The sequence below is a fragment of the Topomyia yanbarensis genome, chromosome 3 (assembly GCF_030247195.1).
Source record: "Topomyia yanbarensis strain Yona2022 chromosome 3, ASM3024719v1, whole genome shotgun sequence".
Classification (NCBI taxonomy): domain Eukaryota; kingdom Metazoa; phylum Arthropoda; class Insecta; order Diptera; family Culicidae; genus Topomyia; species Topomyia yanbarensis.
The window spans coordinates 386,199,466-386,221,934 of record NC_080672.1 but is presented as its reverse complement, the minus strand read 5'-3'; the positions used below and the strand labels follow the sequence as shown (position 1 = coordinate 386,221,934).

The 22,469-nt window shown below is 37.9% G+C and overlaps 1 protein-coding gene across 1 annotated transcript in view; it reads right to left on the bottom strand.

Annotated features, from left to right (window-relative positions):
- Positions 1 to 22,469, bottom strand: part of LOC131692513 (protein lethal(3)malignant blood neoplasm 1) — a 40,174-nt gene that overhangs the window by 5,794 nt on the left and 11,911 nt on the right. Inside the window, exon 2 of the mRNA XM_058979601.1 lies at positions 5,966 to 6,083. Coding sequence (XP_058835584.1) covers positions 5,966 to 6,083 — 118 coding nt within the window. The remainder of the gene's footprint in view (positions 1 to 5,965; positions 6,084 to 22,469) is intronic.

Below are 22,469 nucleotides of genomic sequence, written 5' to 3'. Positions count from 1 at the left end.
AAAGTCGTTATCATTAAAATCTTCGACATTATTTCTGTTTGTTCGTGGATGATCCCTTTAAAATGAAATATTTTCTATATTACAACAATGACTGATCTCATGTATTTTAAAAGTAATTTGGCATATTTTGAAAAAATAAAGAGTTTCAAATAGTGATTGGTTGTTAACGGAAAAACGGCTCAGATTACGTCAATAGTGTTTTCGGACTGCTCATAAAAATAGCAAGATTTATCATTTGGTGCTATGATTTTCATGATTAATCCTCCTATAAGTGAGATTCTTCAACAATTTTTTTGGTGAAAGAAATTATCTAACTTTGTTGGAAAAGTTGTGAAGATTGCTTTTAAGAATATCATTACTGAATGGAAGAAGCCTCTTTTTTAAATGCTTAATATTTTGTTAAAAAAAAATTTCTACTACTTTTCTAAGGGTTTCATATATTCTACAAAGTTATTTCAATCGTCAAAATACCCAATTTTTATTAACGTACAATTTTTCTTATCTCGAGTATTTTCGAAGATATTTAACATTTTTAAAAAAAACAATAGCTTTTTTCAAATCATCTATAACTCTACTGAAGACAACAAGAGACAAGTGATCTATATTGAATGTTATAGTATTGTTGTAGCATTTCTAATTGCAAATAGAGGTGGCAGCCCGTTTTTGCCCGTTCAAAAATATTGCTTTTAAAATTTTTGCTAATTTTACCGAAAATTACCCAATAACTTCTAAGTCGCAAGAGATTGACCGATCAGTTTAATTTCTGACCTCGCACAAAGCAGAAGCAAAAAAAAAATCGCTACGCTATAACAGGCCATAGGCACCAGTGAATCAAGGTAGCTATTGTTCTATATCAGTGCACATACAAATTGTATCGTTGCCCCCGGCTGCGGAGTGAAATGAGTATGCCAAATGAAAAAAAAAAATGTACGTGCTACAGGATAACACGATTTCGATCAAGTTTAATAAAACTCGTGTTCTAATTGAAAGTGGAACAATTAGTTAAAGTTAAAATGGAGCTTAATCTCGCTGAAGTTACGTACATTCAGCTACATCACGTAAAAAACTGTGCTTTGATCACGTTTAGAATCTTAGCACAGGCCGAAAACTTCATTACAAAGAACAATATGCAACACGAGGTCGAATTTAATAACGCCAGAATCAAGATTCCCGTGCATATGGAAAACGACATGGTAGACGTGCGTATCCATGATTTGGCCCCGCGCACGAAGGAAGATTACATCAAACGATTTATGTCGCAATATGGAGAAGTAGAATCTATTACGAATGACACCTGGAGAATTTTTTGAGCCGGCTTTCCCAACGGCGTTCGTATTGTGAGGATGCGAGTGATCAAACCAATACCTTCTTACATGACTATCGAATGCAAATCATCGAAGGATGGCGTGACTTATAAGCAAACAACGCTAATCACATATCCCGGGCAGACCCCAACATGCTGATTCTGTAACCATACAGACCACTACGGAAAAACATGCGCCGAAGCAACTAGTCAAAACTCCAATCAACCAATAATGCAGGTACAACGAGCACAACAGCCGCACCTAAACCAACAAATAGCATCGCCATTAAAGAAGCAAATACCGATGAAGACGGATATACAATAGCGACCCGTAAGAACAAGAAACAAATAAGAACCTCTGATCGTGAACAGCAATAAAGCAGTACCGATGACGACATGGACGGGAACGATAAAGCGAGAGAAGGCAGACTGAATGACCCCCAAGCGGCTTCACCGCCAAGGAAAAGGATCTCAACACGCAGCAGCAGACTGCGTCAACAAGATCTGGCAGACCGACATTCTTAGAATTTATTTTTTTTTTTATTTTTACTTATTGTAAAAAAATTAAGACCCATGGCTCAGTTGTGCTAACGCATTGAGCCGTTCCAAATAAAACTTTAGATTTAAAAAAAAGAGATTGACCGATGATCTTTTCTGAAAAGATATGTATCTTAATATCTTTCTTTCTTCTTTCAACTTTCTTGAACATGCTGAAGCTTTTTCTACGATTATTAAAGAAGTTATGTTGAATAAAAGCTGTTAAGGGGTCATTCACAAACAACGATCAATAACTTCGAGTGTACTATAAATAGAGATTTTGGGTCTTTAGTGAAGTTATTCGCAAAAAACAAGTTCTTTGACATTTCTGAATACTTTATCTTGTTTTTTATACTTTGAAAAAAAAATGTAGCAAATATCTCACTTCAAGGGGGATTAACCAATATAACTATATCGTCAAAATACAGGTCTTGAATCATCATTAAATATCCCAGAAGACATTGCTGCACGCTTTACTGTTTTCGATTCAATAATTTTTCGCACGTTTTAGGCGAAGAAAACCACTGTGCGTTGTAGGGTTAAGTGTCCAATGGACTCCTTTAAAGCTGGTTCATACGCCTAATTTATGAAATTCTCAGGTGCATTTCTTCGGTGTATGTCACTCAAAAACAAAATTAAGTCGGGACTAGGTTGACGATTTTCAGAGCGATTGCATAATCTTTCTGTATGAGGCAAAAATTGCCAAAGACAAATTCGTCAAAAAAAATTTCGATGTTACATCAAATCTCGACGTTTCATGTATTTTAATGACATTTGGCATCAAAAATACAAATTCAATTTTGAAATTTTGCTCTACCCTTTGAGCATTATTAAGTTCCTACTTCTATGGATCATGCTGTCCAATGTGGTCAAAGCGACTTTGGTTTGTCATTAGTGATCTAGACTGGCAAATCAAAGTATTTTTGCACCCATTTTAAAAAGTTTTGTATCATTTTTATACAGTCGAGCCAGTTTATATGGCAAATTATTGTGTGGCCGATCTCTTAAACTCGAAACTCCGGAACCGAAATTCCGATCGACACAAAATACAATAGCAGCCGATGGGAAGGTTGTTCCTTTCATTTGAGACTAAGTTTGTGCAAATCGGTCCGAGCCATCTCCAAGAAAAAATAAGTGATATTTTTGACATATACACACATACATACACACATGCAGACTTTTTGCGATCTCGCAGAACTGAGTCCAATAGGACATGTCGTTTAGAACTTATCATCACGTAACCGTGATATTTTATTCATGAGTTCACTATCGGAGTTTTCTGGCAGAGTAGCATGATTTATGCTCATGATTTCAGGGTCTTAGTGAAGATATACTTAATTTATATACACGTTTTCGTGATATCTTATTCACGAGTTTCTTGTTGGTTTTTTTTGGCAGGGTAGAATGACCTATGTTCATATTCATCTTTGTCACGATTTCCGTAATTCATATTCATGTTATCGTGATATTTTAGTCACAAGTAGTGTGATTTGTACTCATGAACGTGATTGTTTTAGAATTCATGGAACTTCATTCAGGAGTTTGGAAATATTTTTTTCCGTGTAACCATAGAATTAATTTCTATTTTTCTGTGTTATTGCAAAGGGAAGGCTGGATGCTTTCTTTATTGAAGTGAACAGTTTTCCTGCAAATATATCAAGCCTATATTATTGTCAAACGCGGCAATTCGTATAATCGAAACAATTCTGAGGAATATTGCACAATAATGACGGGCACTATTTTTTGGAATACTTGCAGTGCCTTATTTGCTTCAGTAACTCGTTACAGTGTACGGAAAATCTTGCGTTAAAACTTTGATGACACCAAGAATATAAGCATTGTTCTAAATTGTTCTAATAAATCTAAATGGAAATAAATCATTTTAAAAGCAACAGTATTTACATACTCGTTGAATGAACACTAAAAAAACATTCTTTATTTCATGAGCTGTTCTTCAAAGTAAATATTTTCTTGGGCAATTTCAATATGCATGTGTGTTATTCATACCTAAATACAAACGAGATTAAACTGAAACAAGCGTGTTGAGCTTTTTGCCTTTCTCATATAAAGAAAGGTTATGCAATCATTGTAAAAATCGACCATTCGACTCAGTTTGTCGAGATCGGAAAATGTCCGTGTGTATGTATGTGTGTATCCGAACCGACTTACACAAACTTGATCCGACGTCCGGTTCCGGAGTTACGGGTTGAAGAGTGTGATCAGACAGCAAATTTCCATACAAACTGGTAACACCATGATGTCTAAATGATGTAATACATATTAAAATAACTGCAACATTACTTCGTTTTGTAAGTTTAGCTCTCTTATGACCAATCAAAGTAGCTTTGACCTCATTGGCCACCTATGACAGTAGTGAAGCCCCGGGGAACTTACCAAGTTCCTAAGCTAATATCACGCCTATTTCCTAGCGAATTCTCTACCGATTTTTACCAACTTGATTTCAAATGAAAGATAAAGTAATACCCTTGACTACTGCTGAATTTTATTTGGTTCTGACTCTTGGTTCCAGAGTTACAGTAAGGTCACAGTGGAATTTTCCATATAAACCGTTACAATCGTAATACCTCATAGGCTAAAAATCTACTTACTGAAATGGTCACCAATTTACTTCGACTCTTAGGTCTAGATCACTGATTGCCAGACAAATATTTTTTAAATATATTGTCCACTATCGACAATTCCGGAAGTTCCAGATTCCGGGCGTATTCCACAATTAAAGTCACATCGATTCTTAAATGATGGCTGAACCGATTTTCTCAAATCAAGCCTTAAATGGAAGATATAATATTATATTATATATTTATGAAGTTGTATGTAGCATCGCCCCCTCCCTCTTACCCTTACACTTTCCCCCTTCATCACCCCCCCCCCCCTGTATCACCCGCACACCTGCATCCCCTTCATCCACCCTGTATAACGAAATGAGATGAAGAGTTTCTGAGGCATCCTCCATTCTCAAGCCACTAAACTGCACCCCCTCCACTTCCAAACCCATTTCCCCAACGTTTTAAAATCTGATCACAAGAATATAACATTGAATTTAGGCTGATAAAATCAATTAAATATTATACTTTTGTTTAAAGTGATTCGGCATCAACTTTCGTGGTAGTCGTGGGATACGTGTTAGCTAATTAGCAAGGGACTGGAAGGTGTGAAATATTTTTCAATATTAAGAGCTATAGTACTCAAGGAAGAGCAGGGAGTTGAAGGAAGAATGTTTAGAAAAGCGTGAAATAGGGTCATATGAGCAAGCATAGAGTTTTCCGGCGATTTTACCATTTGTCTTCTGCAACGCAGGGGTAAGGATATTTTGGCATTAAATGTCAATGGCCCTCGTTCTCGAAGGATTCGAAGCGATTTTCTTCGGATTGCGGGCTTTTCACAGGTCTCGTGCTCGATTGGAATGACACTGACAGATAAATGGTAAAAAAACGATCGACGTGTGGAGTCTTTATCCAGAGGGATTCAGCGTCGTTAAGTAGAAGTAAGTTGGCTTTTCCAGCCTACTTGTTGTGTTGATGTATAGTAAACTTCGAACTGAGTGCCCTCGATTTCGTCCTTCTTACTTACAGATAAATAACCTGAATAAGATAGATGGCAAGTCTTTATCCAGAGGGATTCAGCATCTTTATTTCTACTAACATTTAGTAAGAAATGTCAGAATAGGCCTTCGCCATAAAATGGCTCTAGTAGTACGATATCACAGACAACTGGTCAACTGAAATCACCTCGTTCGATTTACTCTTACAGCACAGCCCGAATATTGTATTAGTTCCGGCTCACAGATCTATAAATATTTTTGCTGATACTGGTTGCAAATATCATTAGCCGGATTCAAATCACTCAATTTATCTTTCCCACCATCGTGGCTTCTTGTCTTTCCTATCTTACCGTCTGCCTTTCTCAGCCGATTCCAGAAAAAAAGAGAGTGGAAACCTGATAACAAGTTTCCTGAATACAAAAAAAAAATAAAAACGCTGCGCTAAACGATTTCGAATGACATCATTGTCGCGCCAACTATTCTCCCATCGAATGACCGGTCTACGGGTTCATCATGCTAACTTTTAACCATTTGGGATAACTCGTTGGGATTGGCCTACCTACCTTTTGATTCTTTCCGATGCTGGTTACCTTCGATGCTGTAGCCAAACTCGTACGGTCGTACCGGGCCGTCGTAATACTTGGATGCTGCCTTGACCAGGGATAGCAGTAGGACAACAATCTGGGGGGAAAAGAAAACAGCATTTAATAGACGTTTAGCAGATGGTTGATTTCAATGGTGTAGCATGTAAGGCGCGGAATGGGAGATCTAAGGAGGCGTTGTTGATTTTAACCCTTTGGGGACTGAATCCAGTGATACCAAACTTATGGGAAGAGAACAACAAGAAACAACATGAAGGATTGAAATGAGATGTCGAAATCGGATCAACTCAATTGACAGCCTATCCTGATAACATACTGTAGGGCATTTTTTTAAATTAATTCTACTCACGAATTTGAGGAAACAAAACCAACAATTATTTTCATCGAAATTAGGGGCTTTGAAGGGGTCAGTGCTAAGATTTATGTAGAATAAATTTGGTGGTTATTGATATGCGCAGCGTCTTTTTTTACTAATCTATGGGATAGGTTGATTATTTATACTTTGGGTATCGAATATACCGAAATGTTTAGTTGATTTTTGTTGACCTGGCGTTTAGAATATAAAGAAGTTTAAACCATAAAATACCAATCAAAATGTTTTAAAAGCTGCACTTTTAGAGATTTTATGGCTGCATAAATCCGCTTGGAAATACTTCCAATGCAAATCGTTTGTTCATATAACGATAGCTGTGTAGAACAGTGCATTTGATTGTTTAGTTGTATTTGTGTTTGGTATAGGTAAAACAAATAGGATAATCCAGTCAAATTGGTTGTGGTTTTCTATGCTTCAGGAATATTAATGATCTTTGAAACTCGTGAATAAAAATATTAAAACAAAATGTGTTTGCTGAATATAAAGGGTGTAATCGATAAAAATTTTGCACTAAAATAAATCAACTTCTACACTCAAAACAAAATCGTCTCAACTTACTTTAGTGTATGTAGTTTTCACAAAAAGTATTCACATTACTACTCCTTTCAGATAATATTGCTGAACATCTAAAAATTAAATTTTCAAGAAATGTACTCTACATGTTCAATATACCCAAAGACAAGGATCATGCAGATTAATGCAAGAGTCACTAGCAAAATCTGAAAGTACACTGGCCTCTTTTATCCAGGCCAGTAATTCAGGTCATGACTTTAAACTGAGTCGTTCTTCAAATATGCTCTATGAAATATCATAAGACAAAGAAAAAACAGAACGAGTTACAACGACGGCAGTGTCATCTGCCTGTTTATTTCCAATATGCATCGAATAAAGCCACGAATACATGAGATCAAGCAAGCCTACTCATTTGACATGCAACCTCGCGTCTAGGATGGGATGGGTCAAACTGGCTATGTATGACACGACAACCTCAAATTTCAATAAATTGACCATCCACTCTTCAAAATCCTTCAAAAATAATCGAGCTGGTGTCTGATATAAACAAACAAAAACTGGTTGAATTTATTGCCATCAGAAGCCTGTTCAAGCTGATGACTCACTGCTGCTAATATGTTGCTGACGCGTTTAGACGAAAAATAAAACTGCCATCAACCCCTAAAAAAAACTGGCGAAGAGAGAGTTGATGATCGCACCTTACATCAAAGCTTCAGTTTGCCCGCCAATGAATTCTCTACAACCAACTTACAACCAAATCCTGATTCTAATGCCCATAGTCGGTTTTTTTATGCAAATCAATTCTATTTCAGTGTCGTTGCTCCATAGAAGATATCCTAGCACAGTGAGTCGAACGTGATTTGATTTGTTTGGGAAAAACAAGTTCGGTTCCATTTGATACTCGTAAAAAACGATTCTAACCAGGCACGTAGCCAGAGGGGGGGCTAGGGGGCTAAAGCCCCTCCCGAAATTTTTCAAAAATAAATTTATAAAACCGGCTACTTTTAACAAAATTTGTTGCTGATTTGGTTTGAACAAATTATTGAAAAAAAGTTGAAGAGGGCTATTAATAACCACCAAAGGCAATGGTCACGAAATTCAGTGTACTTTATGCTTTTGCTCGAGCTAGTGCGAAGCGGACGACAAAAATAGTAACTTTTATATTGTGTGCCTTGTCTGAAGAATAAAATAAATTGTTACTATAATTGTTGCTGTAGTAATCTATCGAGATCAGTGAGTAGCAGAAGCAAGAAGTGTTGCTCCAGCCAAATACGGTGATTATAAAATTATTGATGATTCGCATAGTACCGAGCATTCATAATGTGGAACATTTCCTGAAGGTGTAAATGGAGGTTAGACTTTCGGAAGCCGCCTTTATCGAGTTCTACCATGTCAGGCATTTAGCGCTCAACAAATTAGCACAGACGAAACCATTCATTTCAATCAACTTAAAACACATGGTTGTGTATGAGAATGCTATAATTAAAATCCTCCTATATATGGACGATAAGAAAATCAATGTTCCGCTACAAGATCGGATACCGCTTACTCGCAGATTAATGTCACATTTGGGAGAAATGGAATCCATTCGGAAGGGCAATTATTGAGGGCGAGAAGCAAGGAAGAAATCAGATATTCGCGAACAGAAAGACAGTAACTACGATGATGACACGGAAATTTACAATAGCGAGATAGAAATGAACAACTCCCCCCCAAGACATAGTTGGTGAGGAAAAAAATATTTCCTCGCCTCGTAAACAGGTGTCCACGTGCAATGACTAAGCGCTTGCGCGAGATCTGCCAGACAAATATTTAAACTCGTTAAATTAATTTTGTTGTTTACATAAGGAAATATATAATAGACCCACGCCTCCACTCCGTTTCTACGGAATGTACTAGCTGAGCCATTATTAGCTAGCACAGTATCGAGTTTCGCAAGCGCCTCCATTAGCGCTTGACCTCTGCTATTTGTACAGCGGCTGCCCCACTCCACTGCCCAAGCGTTAAAGTCTCCCGCTATGACTACTGGTTTCCGGCCCACTAGGTCCGACGAGAGCCTGTCGATCATCTGGTTGAACTGTTCTATTGGCCACCTTGGTGGGGCGTAGCAGCTGCAATAGAACACACCATTGATCTTGGCAATCGCCACACCCTCGGCGGAGGAGTGTATTACCTCTTGAACCGGGAACCGTCCCGTTGTACAGATTGCCACCATTCCAGACCCGTCCGAAACCCAATTGCCGTTGCCGGCCGGGATGCGGTACTGGTCTGATAAGAGGGCAACATCTGTCCTCGACTCCGAGACCGACTGCCACAGCAGCTGTTGGGCTGCTGCACAATGGTTAAGATTTAGCTGTGTGACGTTCACTGCTTCTTCTTATTTGCCTCACCGAAGGGACACGAAGGTCCGCCCATAGCATGTTTATGGGCTTGCTTCTTAGCGGTGCAGATAAGGCACTTGTACGCCTTAGTGCAGCCCCGCTCCTTATGCCCCTCCTCGCCGCAGCGACGACATAGTTTGCTCCTGTTTATGCCCTTGCACTCGTAGGCTTTGTGGCCGGACTCAAGGCACCGATAGCACCTATCCACTGAAGGCGGCTGGGGTATGCTAATAGGGCATACCGACCAGCCAATCTTCAGCTTCCCTTTCTCGGTTACCTTTTTGGCATCCGCCTTCAGTAGCCTGAGGTAGGCTACTTGGGTGCCAGAGGGTCCATCTCTAAATCGCACAAAGGCCCGCTCGATTGTGACGTCGCATTGTTCCTTAACGGCTGCGACGACATCTTCTGCGGTCGTGAACTCGTCCAGATGCTTGCACTGGAGAGTCATTTCCGCCCCTAGCGACCTGACTTGGGCACCTTCACCAAGGACCTCTTGGGCGAAGGCCTTGTATACCGCACTAGATTGTGCGCCTCGCTTCAGCACCAGAAGCATTTCTCCCGTGTTGGTGCGTCTCACGCTACGCACATCTTGCCCAAGGGCCGAAAGGCTTTCGGCCGCCTTCATCGACTTTAGGACATCGGCGTATTTGTCCTTGTCGGTTTTCAACCACAAGGCCTCGTCTCTGTCCTTGGCCTTCTTCGCGGGCCGCGGTACCTCCGGTGTCGGTGCCGGCTTCTTCTTGGTGACCAGCGTCCAGTGGTTTGGGTTTCCCTGCCCCGGTCGCGCCGGGTTGCTGGTACCAACGCTCTGCTCAGCGAGGTCACTCTCGCCCTCGCTTACCTCAGCCAGACGGCGTTTGGCCTTAACGGTTGCACGCCGTGTGGTGTCGGTTTTTGCACCCTCGCCTGGCGACTTCCTAGGGCGCTTGGCGTTCGACGACGTCTTGCGATTGCCCTTACTCTTGCCTTTTCCCTTCGAGAGGAACTCGGCCGCCGCTTCGAGCGACGTGGCTGCTCCCGTATCGACCTTCTCTTTTCCCTCCCTCTTGGAGGCCACTGTCTGGGTTTCTCTGTCGGACTTCTCCCGACATTCCACCCTCTTGGCATAAGCCTGCTGTTTCTGTCTTGCGACACGAACAGTTTTTCGGAGTTCCAGGAGACTCTGTTTTAACTCCTTGCTTATGTTTTGCTTTGCGCTAGTGTACTCGATTATTGAATCGAGCTGCTCCACCACTTTGCGCATCGCAGATAGTGGCCCGTCCGGTGCGTTGGTAGGGCTATTTCCTACCGCTGCTGGGGGGTCACTGGTGCTTTCAGATGCAGCACTCATCGCTCCACTACTCTCCCCACGGGGGGGAGACATCGCCAAACCACCTCTAGCGAAGGGGTTTGGCACCTCCGACTGTTTATTTTTGTTTTTTGTTGACTCCATGTTTAATCCCACGAGTAGCGCGAGAATAGATGTCCGCCACGCCAGAGCTCCGCATTAACGTGGTAAGGGACGCTTACTGTGGGGGTTGCCCAGGTACCCCACAGGCTCCGTTAACGATCGAGCATCTTTTTCACCCCCTCGATCACTCATCCCTCGGCACGGGTCGCTTCACGCCTTGAAATTGGGGTTATGACCTACCTTGCTTTACGTGGTGACCTCGGCCCAGATCATCACAACCATCCTCCTTTACCAGGGCTTTGGACCTGTAGCTCTGGCTCTCAATAGTTCCATGTACGTATATTATTACAGACATGCCACTATTGAGATCCGTCATTCGCTAGCGGAGTGCACTCTGTACTTTGTACTGTGCTACACAATAAGTATTTCATTTGGCTGAGAACGATTCAGCCGAGAAGACAGTTTTTTTCGCGTCATTTTAACGCAATACCATTTTTATTGACGTTTCATTTCATTTTTCGAGTAATTCGTTCCGTACTAATACACTGTTAATCCATAAATCCGTGATATCTGCAAAAAACGTGTAAAAGAAAATTCTTTTAAAAGTGGACGGGTCAAAAAGTGGTAAAACAAGAGGCAATCACGAAGGGCGGCTAAAAGGTTGGGACTGATTGAATCTATAAGCCAATAAGTTTGGATAAGTGTTTCGATTTCATGCCTTCAGTATGTGACAGTCTTTTGTTCTGTTTTTGCTCGTCATGAAATAAAATGAGAGAGATAATCTTAAATAAGAGAGAAAAGAGAGGAAAAAAAATCAACCAATCGAAATCGATTCAAGATCACTCTTCTATCTTTTATCTTTTATACACTCACCACGAGTGCTTTCGGAATTTCGCTCCGATATTCTCATTTCGTCTTCGTTATCCGTACAACTTTTATGCGTTAGGTGCAACAACTTTAATTGAAACTTTTTCCCAAATAGTGGTAAAACAAACCTGTAATCAGACAAACATTACAACTTTCTTCAAGAAGTTATACATCTCTTCCAATTTTGATGATGATTGTAAAAAAATCAAGAGCTATTTATTTTTATTCAAAAACAAACCAATTACTGAGCAGATGAGTGTCCACATATATGTTTAACGAATTGACAAAAAGCTTTGCTAAAGTTTCACAGGAAACGGATAATTTGCTGTAATTTAAAATCAGACAACTCTCAAAGAAAGCCTCTTCGGCAAATTAGATGTAAGTGCGATGTGTTCTCTTCCATGTGTCGGAAGCAAGTGATGTTTATTAAGCTTATAAGTTTAAAGTTTCTAGTTATTTTGGTGGTGTCATCAATGTTATATTTACCAAATTTTACGTAAATTAGAAGCATTCGTTAATCGGTGCTAACTATTTTTTTTCGATTAGTGAACAAGTTCTGAGCAGTTTCGCTCAGTAGATTAAATTCTGGGTAGTTTCCATTAGTAGATTAAATCATTGAAATATATATATTTTACATTGTCCAGAAACCCATGAATTCCGAAATAAAACCTTCAAATGTTTAATAATATTATTAATTTAGGTAATCTTCTCAAGTTCCAACGGTTTTGCAAGATCGCTGAAAGTCAATAAAGCTAAGGTTCTTATTCTTGCTTGGTAGTGAAATCAGTAGCTTTTTGCACTCACTTTACATTTTGACTTTTACTATAGTTTCAGTGACCTAGGAATATCAGTCTACGATATTTTTAATTCGTAAGTCCAATGATATAAAAAGTATCTGAAAAGAATATACTTAAATAGATAAATAAATAGATAGTTATTCTTACTTGCCTGATAATATTGTCGAAGACAGTCTTTAACCCATTCTCCACGAGAGTAAAATGAAAAAAAAATCTGATTTAATCCACCTAGTGGTGCAATTGTGTCTTTCTCATTTGTCCAAACTACGATTCCATGGCATGGCGGATCAAGGAGGAATATCCGGGGGGTCCGGACCCTGCCGAAAAGTTTCAACGTGTTAAGAAATTTAAAATAGTTTTAATTTTAAAGCCCCTCATTGCATACTCCTACCAAAGCCTTTATATGTCAAGAAAATTAGGCTGACAATTGTTAGAGTGATTGCATAACTTTTCTATATGAAAAAGGCAAAAATATGCCAGTCCAAAAAGTCAATTTTTGTCAATATTTTTGTTTCGAGATTTCATCAAATCTCAACGTTTCATGCATTTTAAAGTCATTTGGCATCTAAAAGGCAAATTCGGTTTTGAAATTTTCCTCTTACTTTGAGAATTTTTCATTTCAGTTTATATGGGGATTTGCTTTGTGGTCGCACTCTTCAACCCGTAACTCCGGAACCGGAAGCCCAATCAATAAAAAATTCAATAGCGGCCGATGGGAACTAAGACTAAGTTTGTGCAAATCAGTCCAGCCATCTCTGAGAAACAGAGGTGACATTTTTTCCACATACACACATACACTCACACTTACATACACACAGACATTTTCCGATCTCGACATAATCAGTATCATTTAAATTAAAAATTTCATAAAGTTGAGTTAACGCAAACTTCGTATGAAGTCACAGAACTAGTAATAGTAGCAAAACGCCTGATCATGAAAATAGGAGTTAAACCTATTTTCCGCATCTACAAATCGCCTGCCTTATCAGAAGGTTTGAAGCAAATTCCGACATTTACTTTGTGCGGACATCCTTTACAACCGTAAACTTGGATTTCACATTGATATATTCCTATCCATTGAGATAACCTTGACGTTGGTTTCGTTCTCGTGATTAGCAAATGCGTGTAAAATTTCGTGAGACGGGTTTTTGGATATTTTTCTACACCTTGTAAACGTGTAATCTAGAATGCGTAGCATTTTCAAGCAGCCCTAAATACTTTGAACTCTTGAATATTCATTTTTGTAACTAGAGAAATTTCTAAATTAATAATAATCAAATTCGTCGATGCACTATAGCCGTTCTTGTAACAGACAACATACTTTTAGTGTTTTTTAGTGTCTATTGCCTTAGTTTTGGAATAGTTTTCACTTTTCATAATTACGTTCAGTTTCCAGGGACTATCTCAAGTCATCAAAATTAATACATTTATGCAATAATTTTTAAGCCCCTCCCGAAACAAAATCCTGGCTACGGGCCTGATTCTAACAAAGCTATTCCAAATTAACACTAATCTAATTCGCGCTCTTAATCGACCGTAAAGATATTAGCATAATCGTTTGATCTAATTTATGATTGTTGAACACTAATGAAGCTGTTCGGAAGCTGTGTTGTAAATCTGATAAGTTCTATATTTAAATGTGTAAACTACTATCATTATCAAGTAATACGCAGCTTAAGCGATCATTAATTTCTTTGCGGTTCCACCGCTCCAATCAAAGACAAAGCTTTACAAATGAAGTGATGATTCCGGTAGACGTAGATGAATGTTTTATTTTTCCCTGAACCGTCGGAAGCCACCCCGTCCCTCAACAGATAAACCTACATTCAATCATAGCATAAAGATATAACCCGTTTTGTCAATAAACTATTCGCAACCAATAGCTCGGTGTAGTCAAATACAAAGTGCTGCTGCTGTTGTTTTCCCCTCCGAACGTTACACCAAGTGATTAAGGATGTTAAGCTAACTTAACCCTTGACAGTGCGAGAAGCATGGTTGATGTGCATAAAGGAAACTAATGTGACAAGGGGTAGCGAATTAGCAGTAATTGTGCTCAGTCGCGGTATGCTGGGGTAAATCGGTGTTATCCTTGAGGTCGGCGGTTCTCTATCGTCACGTAATGGAAAATCTGTTAGTAAACTGGCTGTAACTGTAAAGATATTTTATGGCATTATCGTTTTTGACTGTGCAGTACACCGACACAGTCATGCAAACTTGGGTATGGTCAATTTCTTTTTTGCATTACACAGGGACAGCACAAAAGTAAAAACGAGAACGCTATTCGCCATCTGAAGCTGGATGTAGACCGCTAGATAGCACAAGCGTGCAATGATGATGTTTTTATTTTCATCTGTCAAAACACATTGAAAAGTAAGTTTTTAGTTTTATAAAATTAATTAATATTATAATCAAATGTGATTTTTTCTAATGAAAAGTAATATTGATGAAGAAAATATTATTTCTACCTCTGAAAAATATCTAGATGGTAATTTTCTAGTTACATCACTAAGAATTCGTTCTTCCGATTTCAGTTTATAATAAGGTAAAATCCAGAAATGGAAATCTCGATTGAAAACACGATAGTGGGCGAAAATCACTGGATTAAAGAGTGCAGGTGTTCAGAGTCGAGGTTATCCACTGATAAATCCAATTTCTAGGTAAAATATTTCCGTATCTAAAACAACAAACCTAACCTCAACAATAAAAAAATAATTCCGGATCTCAACAATTTGCAATAAAATATCAAATTCGACTGAATGTTTTGGTGTCAAACGACAGAACGAGTGTGTTTTTATCACGAATAATTTAAATTTTGTGAAACTATGTAATATTTATCTTAAAACAATTAAAATAGAACAACCAATATATCATCAATGCAAGAAAATACTTTCGTCATAATTTGACTGGTACCAATAATGAAATTCAGTTGGCGCGTCGAGCGGATAAGTTTCACGTTTGAGAGCCAATAAGAATCGTTTATCGTTTCACCGATAATGTACTATACCAATTGAATATCTGGCGATCAAAAGGGGCTAGCCCCACATTGTGTCATGTGGAAATCCGACTTTTCTCGTTCGTTTTCCGACGTTTTAGGGAAAAGTAGTGTATCGATTCGCCATTTGTAAATGTTATGTTGTTGCTAACATATCGGTAAAACGAATATAATATTGGTTTTGGTTGGATTGCGTTGTACTTTGACGTTTCGGCTCAAATAAATGTTCCTGAAGGTCAGTGCCGCCTACATACTTACTATGTACGGATATTTTCTATCTAATATATTACTTTGCCGAATGTATATTGTTGAGCATATTTTTTTAGAAATTTCTAGTAAAAGTGTCATGTTTCTACATTGAAAGTTGACCGAGCAATTTGGGATCAAGAAAAAACGGTACATTGTGGTCAAAAAATTAGAAACGTTAAATCAATTATTATCTTTCTTTATAGAGTTATGCTGTTTTCTGAAAAGTTGATGTATGTCACTTAGCACTTTATTTGGTTGATTCATACTAGTTCGGCATTCAGTCGCTAAGTCGGTGATGTTATCAACTTTTTAATAAAGCTAGAGAGAAATGTTGTGTCTTCGAAAAAGTTGTAGGTCCTATCGTTTTAAATAAATCTTCTGAAGATGCAAACTTTGTAGGTCCTATGTGTTTCGAGATATAGCATGTTTTAGTTAAAAATTTAACTTACAGATTATGTTTTCAAAAATGCGCCATATATCAAAATTTGTAGGACCTACAAAGTTAGTATGATCAGAAGATACACTTATAATTACCTGACATACAATTAGAGATTCCATCACGGGAATTAAATTCCCGGGATTTTTGCCATTTTCTGGATTCGGGAATCCCATGAAAAGGATCTTTTAATTTATTCCATAAAACGTACCTTCTCCAAAAAATTCTGCAGGCAATATCTCGACCGGCAAACACTTGGAGTGGGCAGTAATTGTAAATTATACGTTTTCAACTGATTCGCAGATCAATGGGCGATATATCTTTGAACTCGGTAATATGAAGACATTTTTTGTGATTTTTTAAGGTATAGTGTCCAAACCTTGCACAAGTCTTTGCTAAAGAATGTTCATGTTTTCATGCCAAATTTCGTCAAATTCGCGGACTATTACCGCGAAGTAATTATTTACAATACCGTTAGTGGTTCGCATGATATCTCTGCAACCGACGAAACAATTTGTGGATATCAAAATAGTTGTTTCTTTTGTTGATAACTAGATCTTCAATGAAAGTGTTTTAAAATAGATATTAGTTACGGAAGTTGGGCTGATTTCTTTAAAAAATCGATTAGTTTTAGTTTCGAAAATTGGGATGTTTTGTAAAGATATCGTGCTCAATGCAAACGCTATTTGGTCCGTTCATCGAGTGCATATTTCGTTTGATGTGCAAGCAGTACAGAACCACTATCCTGCACATCTAAACTCTTTTAATGTCGCTATCAAGGATGCAGCATTTTTTAAAACCAAGTAATTCGGATACTCACTCGTAACAGCAAATCTATGGTAGACGAATTCCAATTTTGGACAGTAATTCCAGTGTATGCGTTCAGGATATCGTCGGAATCGTAATCGTGATTACTAGAATTTAGGTTATCGAAGGTTGATCCAAGCAAAATCATTCAAAAGAAGTTGATATTGTATAAACTGAGTTACTAGTTATCAATTGATTCAATGCTATGTAGTCCGTCAAATCGACATATTCTAACAACTGTTTTAGGACAGATATACATATAATCAAATATGCTTGAAAACTTTTAAATTCATTCTTTAATTTTCAAGCAGATAAGTCATTCTTTTTATTTCCCGGGATCCCGGGATTTTTCGGGAAATTAGTTTATTTTTTCCCAGAGTCCCGGGAAGCTGTGTAGTGTATATTGGAAATAGAAGCTATACTCAAGATATTCTTGTAACTGGCTTAACGAGTACATGACGGATATTGGATATTTTTGGAACGGGCTTGACAAGTAGATTGCGAAAATCGATGAGTGACTTCATTTCGAATTCCAAGATGGCGACTTCCGGTTGAGCAAAGCTTTTTAAAATCTCAAATTATGGGTATTTTTGGAACGGGCGTGACAGGTAGATTGCGGAAATCGATGAGTGACATCATTTTGAAATCCAAGATGGCGACTTTCGGCTGCGCAAAAGTTTTCAAATGTAAAATAAAGGGAAAATGTGCATCAGCTCACGCAGAAGTTGCGGTATTGTTTCTTGTAGAATTTGTATATAGAGTAGAATGGAATCAAATAGGTATGGGGGTACAATAGGTATAGGGCATTATGTTTGCTATGTTAGAGGTCACTCTTGTTACGTGGATTTGATACACGGTGGAGAACATCGTTGACGACTGTCATTTCGGCTGTTACCGTGGATCGTGTTGTTCTTCGGAAACGCATTGTCATTCGCCCTCAGCGCAGCACATTTAATCAATATACAAAAATATTAAGTGAGTTTTTCTTACGTAAAATTTCGTACTGAACACGAATATTATGTTGGTTATTCGATATTCTTGCTTAAAAAAATATACGGATTTCAAAATGAAACTTGGGGGCACTAGGTCATCCGTCACTACTATAATGTAAATTTGAATTATTTTGACAAGCATATTATTTTATATTTTGTGTGAAAAACACGAAAACGAAGTGAAGAGGAGATAAAGAATTACATCTGATCAAGATGGCGACAAGATTTGATCAGCCTCTAAATAATTCAAGGCTCCGTTCGAACGTGCTCGTGTGGAAGGAGAGAACTCGTCGTCATTGAAAGCGCGTCAGATATTTTGCGCGAGTTAACAATATAATAATTTAATATCTTGTTGAAGTAGATAATCAAAAAAAATTGATCGAGAAAGAGCAGGAAATGGAATCCAAAAAAATTCTCTGAAGCGAAAACCTGATCGTCGAATAGGCTTAGCTATTCGACGATCAGGTTTTCGCTTCAGAGAATTTTTTTGGATTCCATTTCCTGCTCTTTCTCGATCAATTTTTTTTGATTATCTACTTCAACAAGATATTAAATTATTATATTGTTAACTCGCGCAAAATATCTGACGCGCTGGTGAACCGGAATGCACAACTTCAATTACACACTCTGGCGACGTCGAGGACACCAAAGAAGTCATTTGCAAGTACAAAACCAGATGCAGTTGCTGAAAAAACATGTTTTCAACATTTTCTTTCGCGGTTTAATGATTTTTCACATCAGTTACCACTTCCTCATTTTCTTGCCTGAATAACTTCAATGGATCGCATTTATTATTTGTGTTATTAATTAATCTGCAGTATTCATACTCTTCAAATGAAAGTCGAACCGCTGATTTTCTAGGTGTGTATCGTACCTATCGCACCCACAGATTTTAAAAACATCGAACAAAGTATTTTCGCCTTATTGGATTTAGCTTGAAAAATATTTAGCCATGCTTAAAATTATTATTGCCAAAACATTGCCAGATGTATAACCATTCCAGCAAGTGATTGTTTGTCAAAATCAGTGCAAAAATACCATCGCACGAGCTCGCAAAAAAAAACTGACCTACTTGATTCCACTCTACTCTATCGTTTAAATGGGTGCTTATTCAGAAAATCAAATGTTTAATGCTAATTAAAATGCATTGTTTTGAAAACGGATACCAAACACGACATGTATTATCCAACTCTAAGATCAAGGAATAATATCTGTATTTTAAAAATATCACTTCAAGCAGGCTTTCATATATGTTTTGGATAAACTAGATTCCGACAAGACATTGACAATTATGGCAGCGTAGAAGACGTTTTCAATCCGACAATGTGTCAGTTTTGTTGGAACTGTGTGCTCTGTTCACTGTACGCCTGCTGATGACCTAAAGATCGAAATAGTGAAGACGAGCTGAATGCCCAGACTTTTCATCATGGGAAAAGGATCGGCGTCGAAAACTTTTCTTTTAAATACATAGATGCCCTGCTCACTTCAGAAGCTCTTGACGAAAATGGAAAATTGAAATGGATCGAGATAAGCATAAAGAGAATGAAGAAGTTCACAAAATTCAAATTAACTGACACTGTAAGTGGTACCCTGATATAATCTTCCATTATTATTCAGCCAATGTGAAGCGAGATTCGAATAACATTTCACGACAATAAAATTCTTTCGTACGTTGGAATACAAAAGAAAACCTTAATACTCGGAGTATAAGCTTAATTTTTAGTTTCGGAACTTGGTTACCTCAAAGTTCTGCATTCTAGTTATTCATCTGCAAACAAACAAACTACAGTAAACAACAATTGACTAAAATTTCTCGTGTAGGATGTTCACCTTTGCGTTATGGAACTTCACTTTTTCGGGAAGGCGTGAGGTGTGAAATTCCTACATTTTTTGCTCCTGTTAGTTAGCAATTGAATACGTAAAAGAATAAACCCAAACATGCATACGCTAACTGAACAAGAGTTACGGGTTCCCGATTGCATGACATCCGGGTGAGAATAGCGTGTAGGAACCGGTCCACAGTGGGAGCAATTTAAAACAAGATGGTCAAAATTTGTTGAACACCTACCACACAGCAAATTCCCATAAAAACTTATAGCACCATGATATCAAAATGATGCAAAACTTATTAAATTGGGTGCAAGATTACTTGGATTTGCCAGTCTAGCTCTATAATGACTAACCAAAGTTCCTTCGACTGAAGTCGTTTAATCCCACTACTGAAAAATGCTTAAAGGGGGGAGGAACAAGGAAAATTTCAAAATGAAATTTGAATTTTTGAGGCCAAATGTCTTCAAAATGCATGAAACGTCGAGATTTGAAATAATGTCAAAAACATTATTTTTGACGAAACTTGACTTTTTGGACTTTGGCACATTTTTGCCTTTCTCATAAAGAAAGGTTATGCAATCACTCTGAAAATGGTCAGCCTAATCCCGGCGGAGGGGTTAGGCTGATCATACAGATACAGATAACCTATTTTTTTTTACTAAAATAGGTTATCTGTATTTTAACAGAGGCATAGCTAGGGGTATGTGGTGAGGGGTTGCTCCCCACGTTACACAAAACCCTTTACCTTTCCCTCAACAAGTTCCCACCATCAAACCCCCTTCAATTTTCCCCATCAAGCCCACCTCATCAAGTCACCCCCATCAAACCACCCTCATCAAGTCCCCCACATGAAGTCTCCCAACAAAACCCCCTCTAACGACCACCTCATCCACCTTATTCAGACTCACTTCTCTCTCAACCCAATCACCTTCACCCAGTGGGTATACCAAGATAGGCTGGGGGAGGGGTGGTTCGGTTGTGGGTTATTCATCCCCTTCACACGAACACACCTCCGCATGATAAAATAAGTTAGCCGAAAGAAAACATACAGCTAATGCCGGACGTTCCTCCTGGATCCACCGCTAGTTTCAAGCGTTTCAGCGTCGACACATAGCATCTCAAGTTCGTGGCTGTCGATCCATTGTATGTATGTGCAAATCGTGCTGAATATGTAATACAAATATCACCATCATTATATTGAACATAACCAGCCATGGAATCGTGATTTGGACAAATGAGAAAGGCATAATTGTACCACTAGGTAGATTAAACCAGGTTTTTTTGAAAATTGTTTAACTACAGAAATATAAACTAAAACAAAATGTTCGGAACGGTGAGAAAGGAATATAGCGAAAATGCAAATATATTGTTGAACACACTAACAAACGATTTGACCTTGAGCAGGAATCGAGTCTGCGTTATACCAGTCTCGAGTTGAGTGCGTTAACCATTTCACATTGAGTGAAAGTGTTATTTGAAAGTTGAACTTCAATCTCGACTTCTGTTTTTACTTACATACCTGTAACCTACGGGCATAATATTATCTGCGGTTTCTATTGTTCCCTATTTTTTTTAGCAATATTTAGAATTTATAACTAGATGGTTGAATTATAAATGGTTTTGACTGTAAGCATTTTCAGTTAATGTGACGAATTAATTAATTTGAATTCACTTGAATAAGAAGAAAAAATCCATTTATTTTCAACTGACCTAGCATGTTTTTGTGACACTTATATAGTGTGCAATTACCAAACAAAGTGCTTTGCATTGACCAGAAACAAACACACATTTGCTTTGTCACGAATCGCAACGTAGTAATATGCCGGGTCAAATGAATAATTTGTAGTGCATCAATGCCACATCTAATTGAAACCTAATTATGCAAAGCTTCGTAGATTTTTGCGGCTTGAAAAAAAAATGTCTATATATATATATATATATATATATATATATATATATATATATATATATATATATATATATATATATATATATATATATATATATATATATATATATATATATATATATATATATATATATATATATATATATATATATATATATATATATATTCAAGGCAGTTAATTTATTTTTGTCTAACTTACTAATTTTATATTACGAAACCCGTTGGGAACCACCAGGAAATAGAAGCAAGAAACGTAGTGTGACATGTGTGACCACCATAGAAATTTTGACCGTTTTAACACAAATTGGTCCCATTGTGTAGTCTATCTACATCACTCTTAGCAGTAGCACGGTCCATTTGAGCTTGTTTGCCTGAAGACGATCGTAGACGATCGCTGTAGGACGCTGTACAGAAGCGCACTGCATCATGGTGAATAATGCCCTCAAGTGTTTGGACAAACATGTACAGTCGTGACATTAGCATATTGTCAAATAAACGGTTCTACTGTACAGGAACCGAGATCTATGAAGTAATTCGCGGCTTGCTAATAAATTTGATAAGGCACCTACATCAGTTTGGTTTTTTTTGCCTGCTGATATTTATGGACGCGAAATGGCATCGAATTGCGGTGACGCCACAAGCACACGAGGTTGTTGATTTTTATGTTTGTTGATTTATAAGCTTTTAAACTAAGACGTGTTTAAACATAGGCCAAATTGGAATGACAAATATTGATGATACAGTTATGAATCATTTCTACTGGCAATCTTCATAGGCATTGATCAGGTTGTAGAATAAACACTTTTTCAAACCTGATTGATCGTACGATTAATATAATCAACAACTTTTCTGAAGACAACTCAATACGCATCCTTACGTAGATAAGGCACCAAAGCGGTATGACCTTAATGATTAATGATTTCAATTAG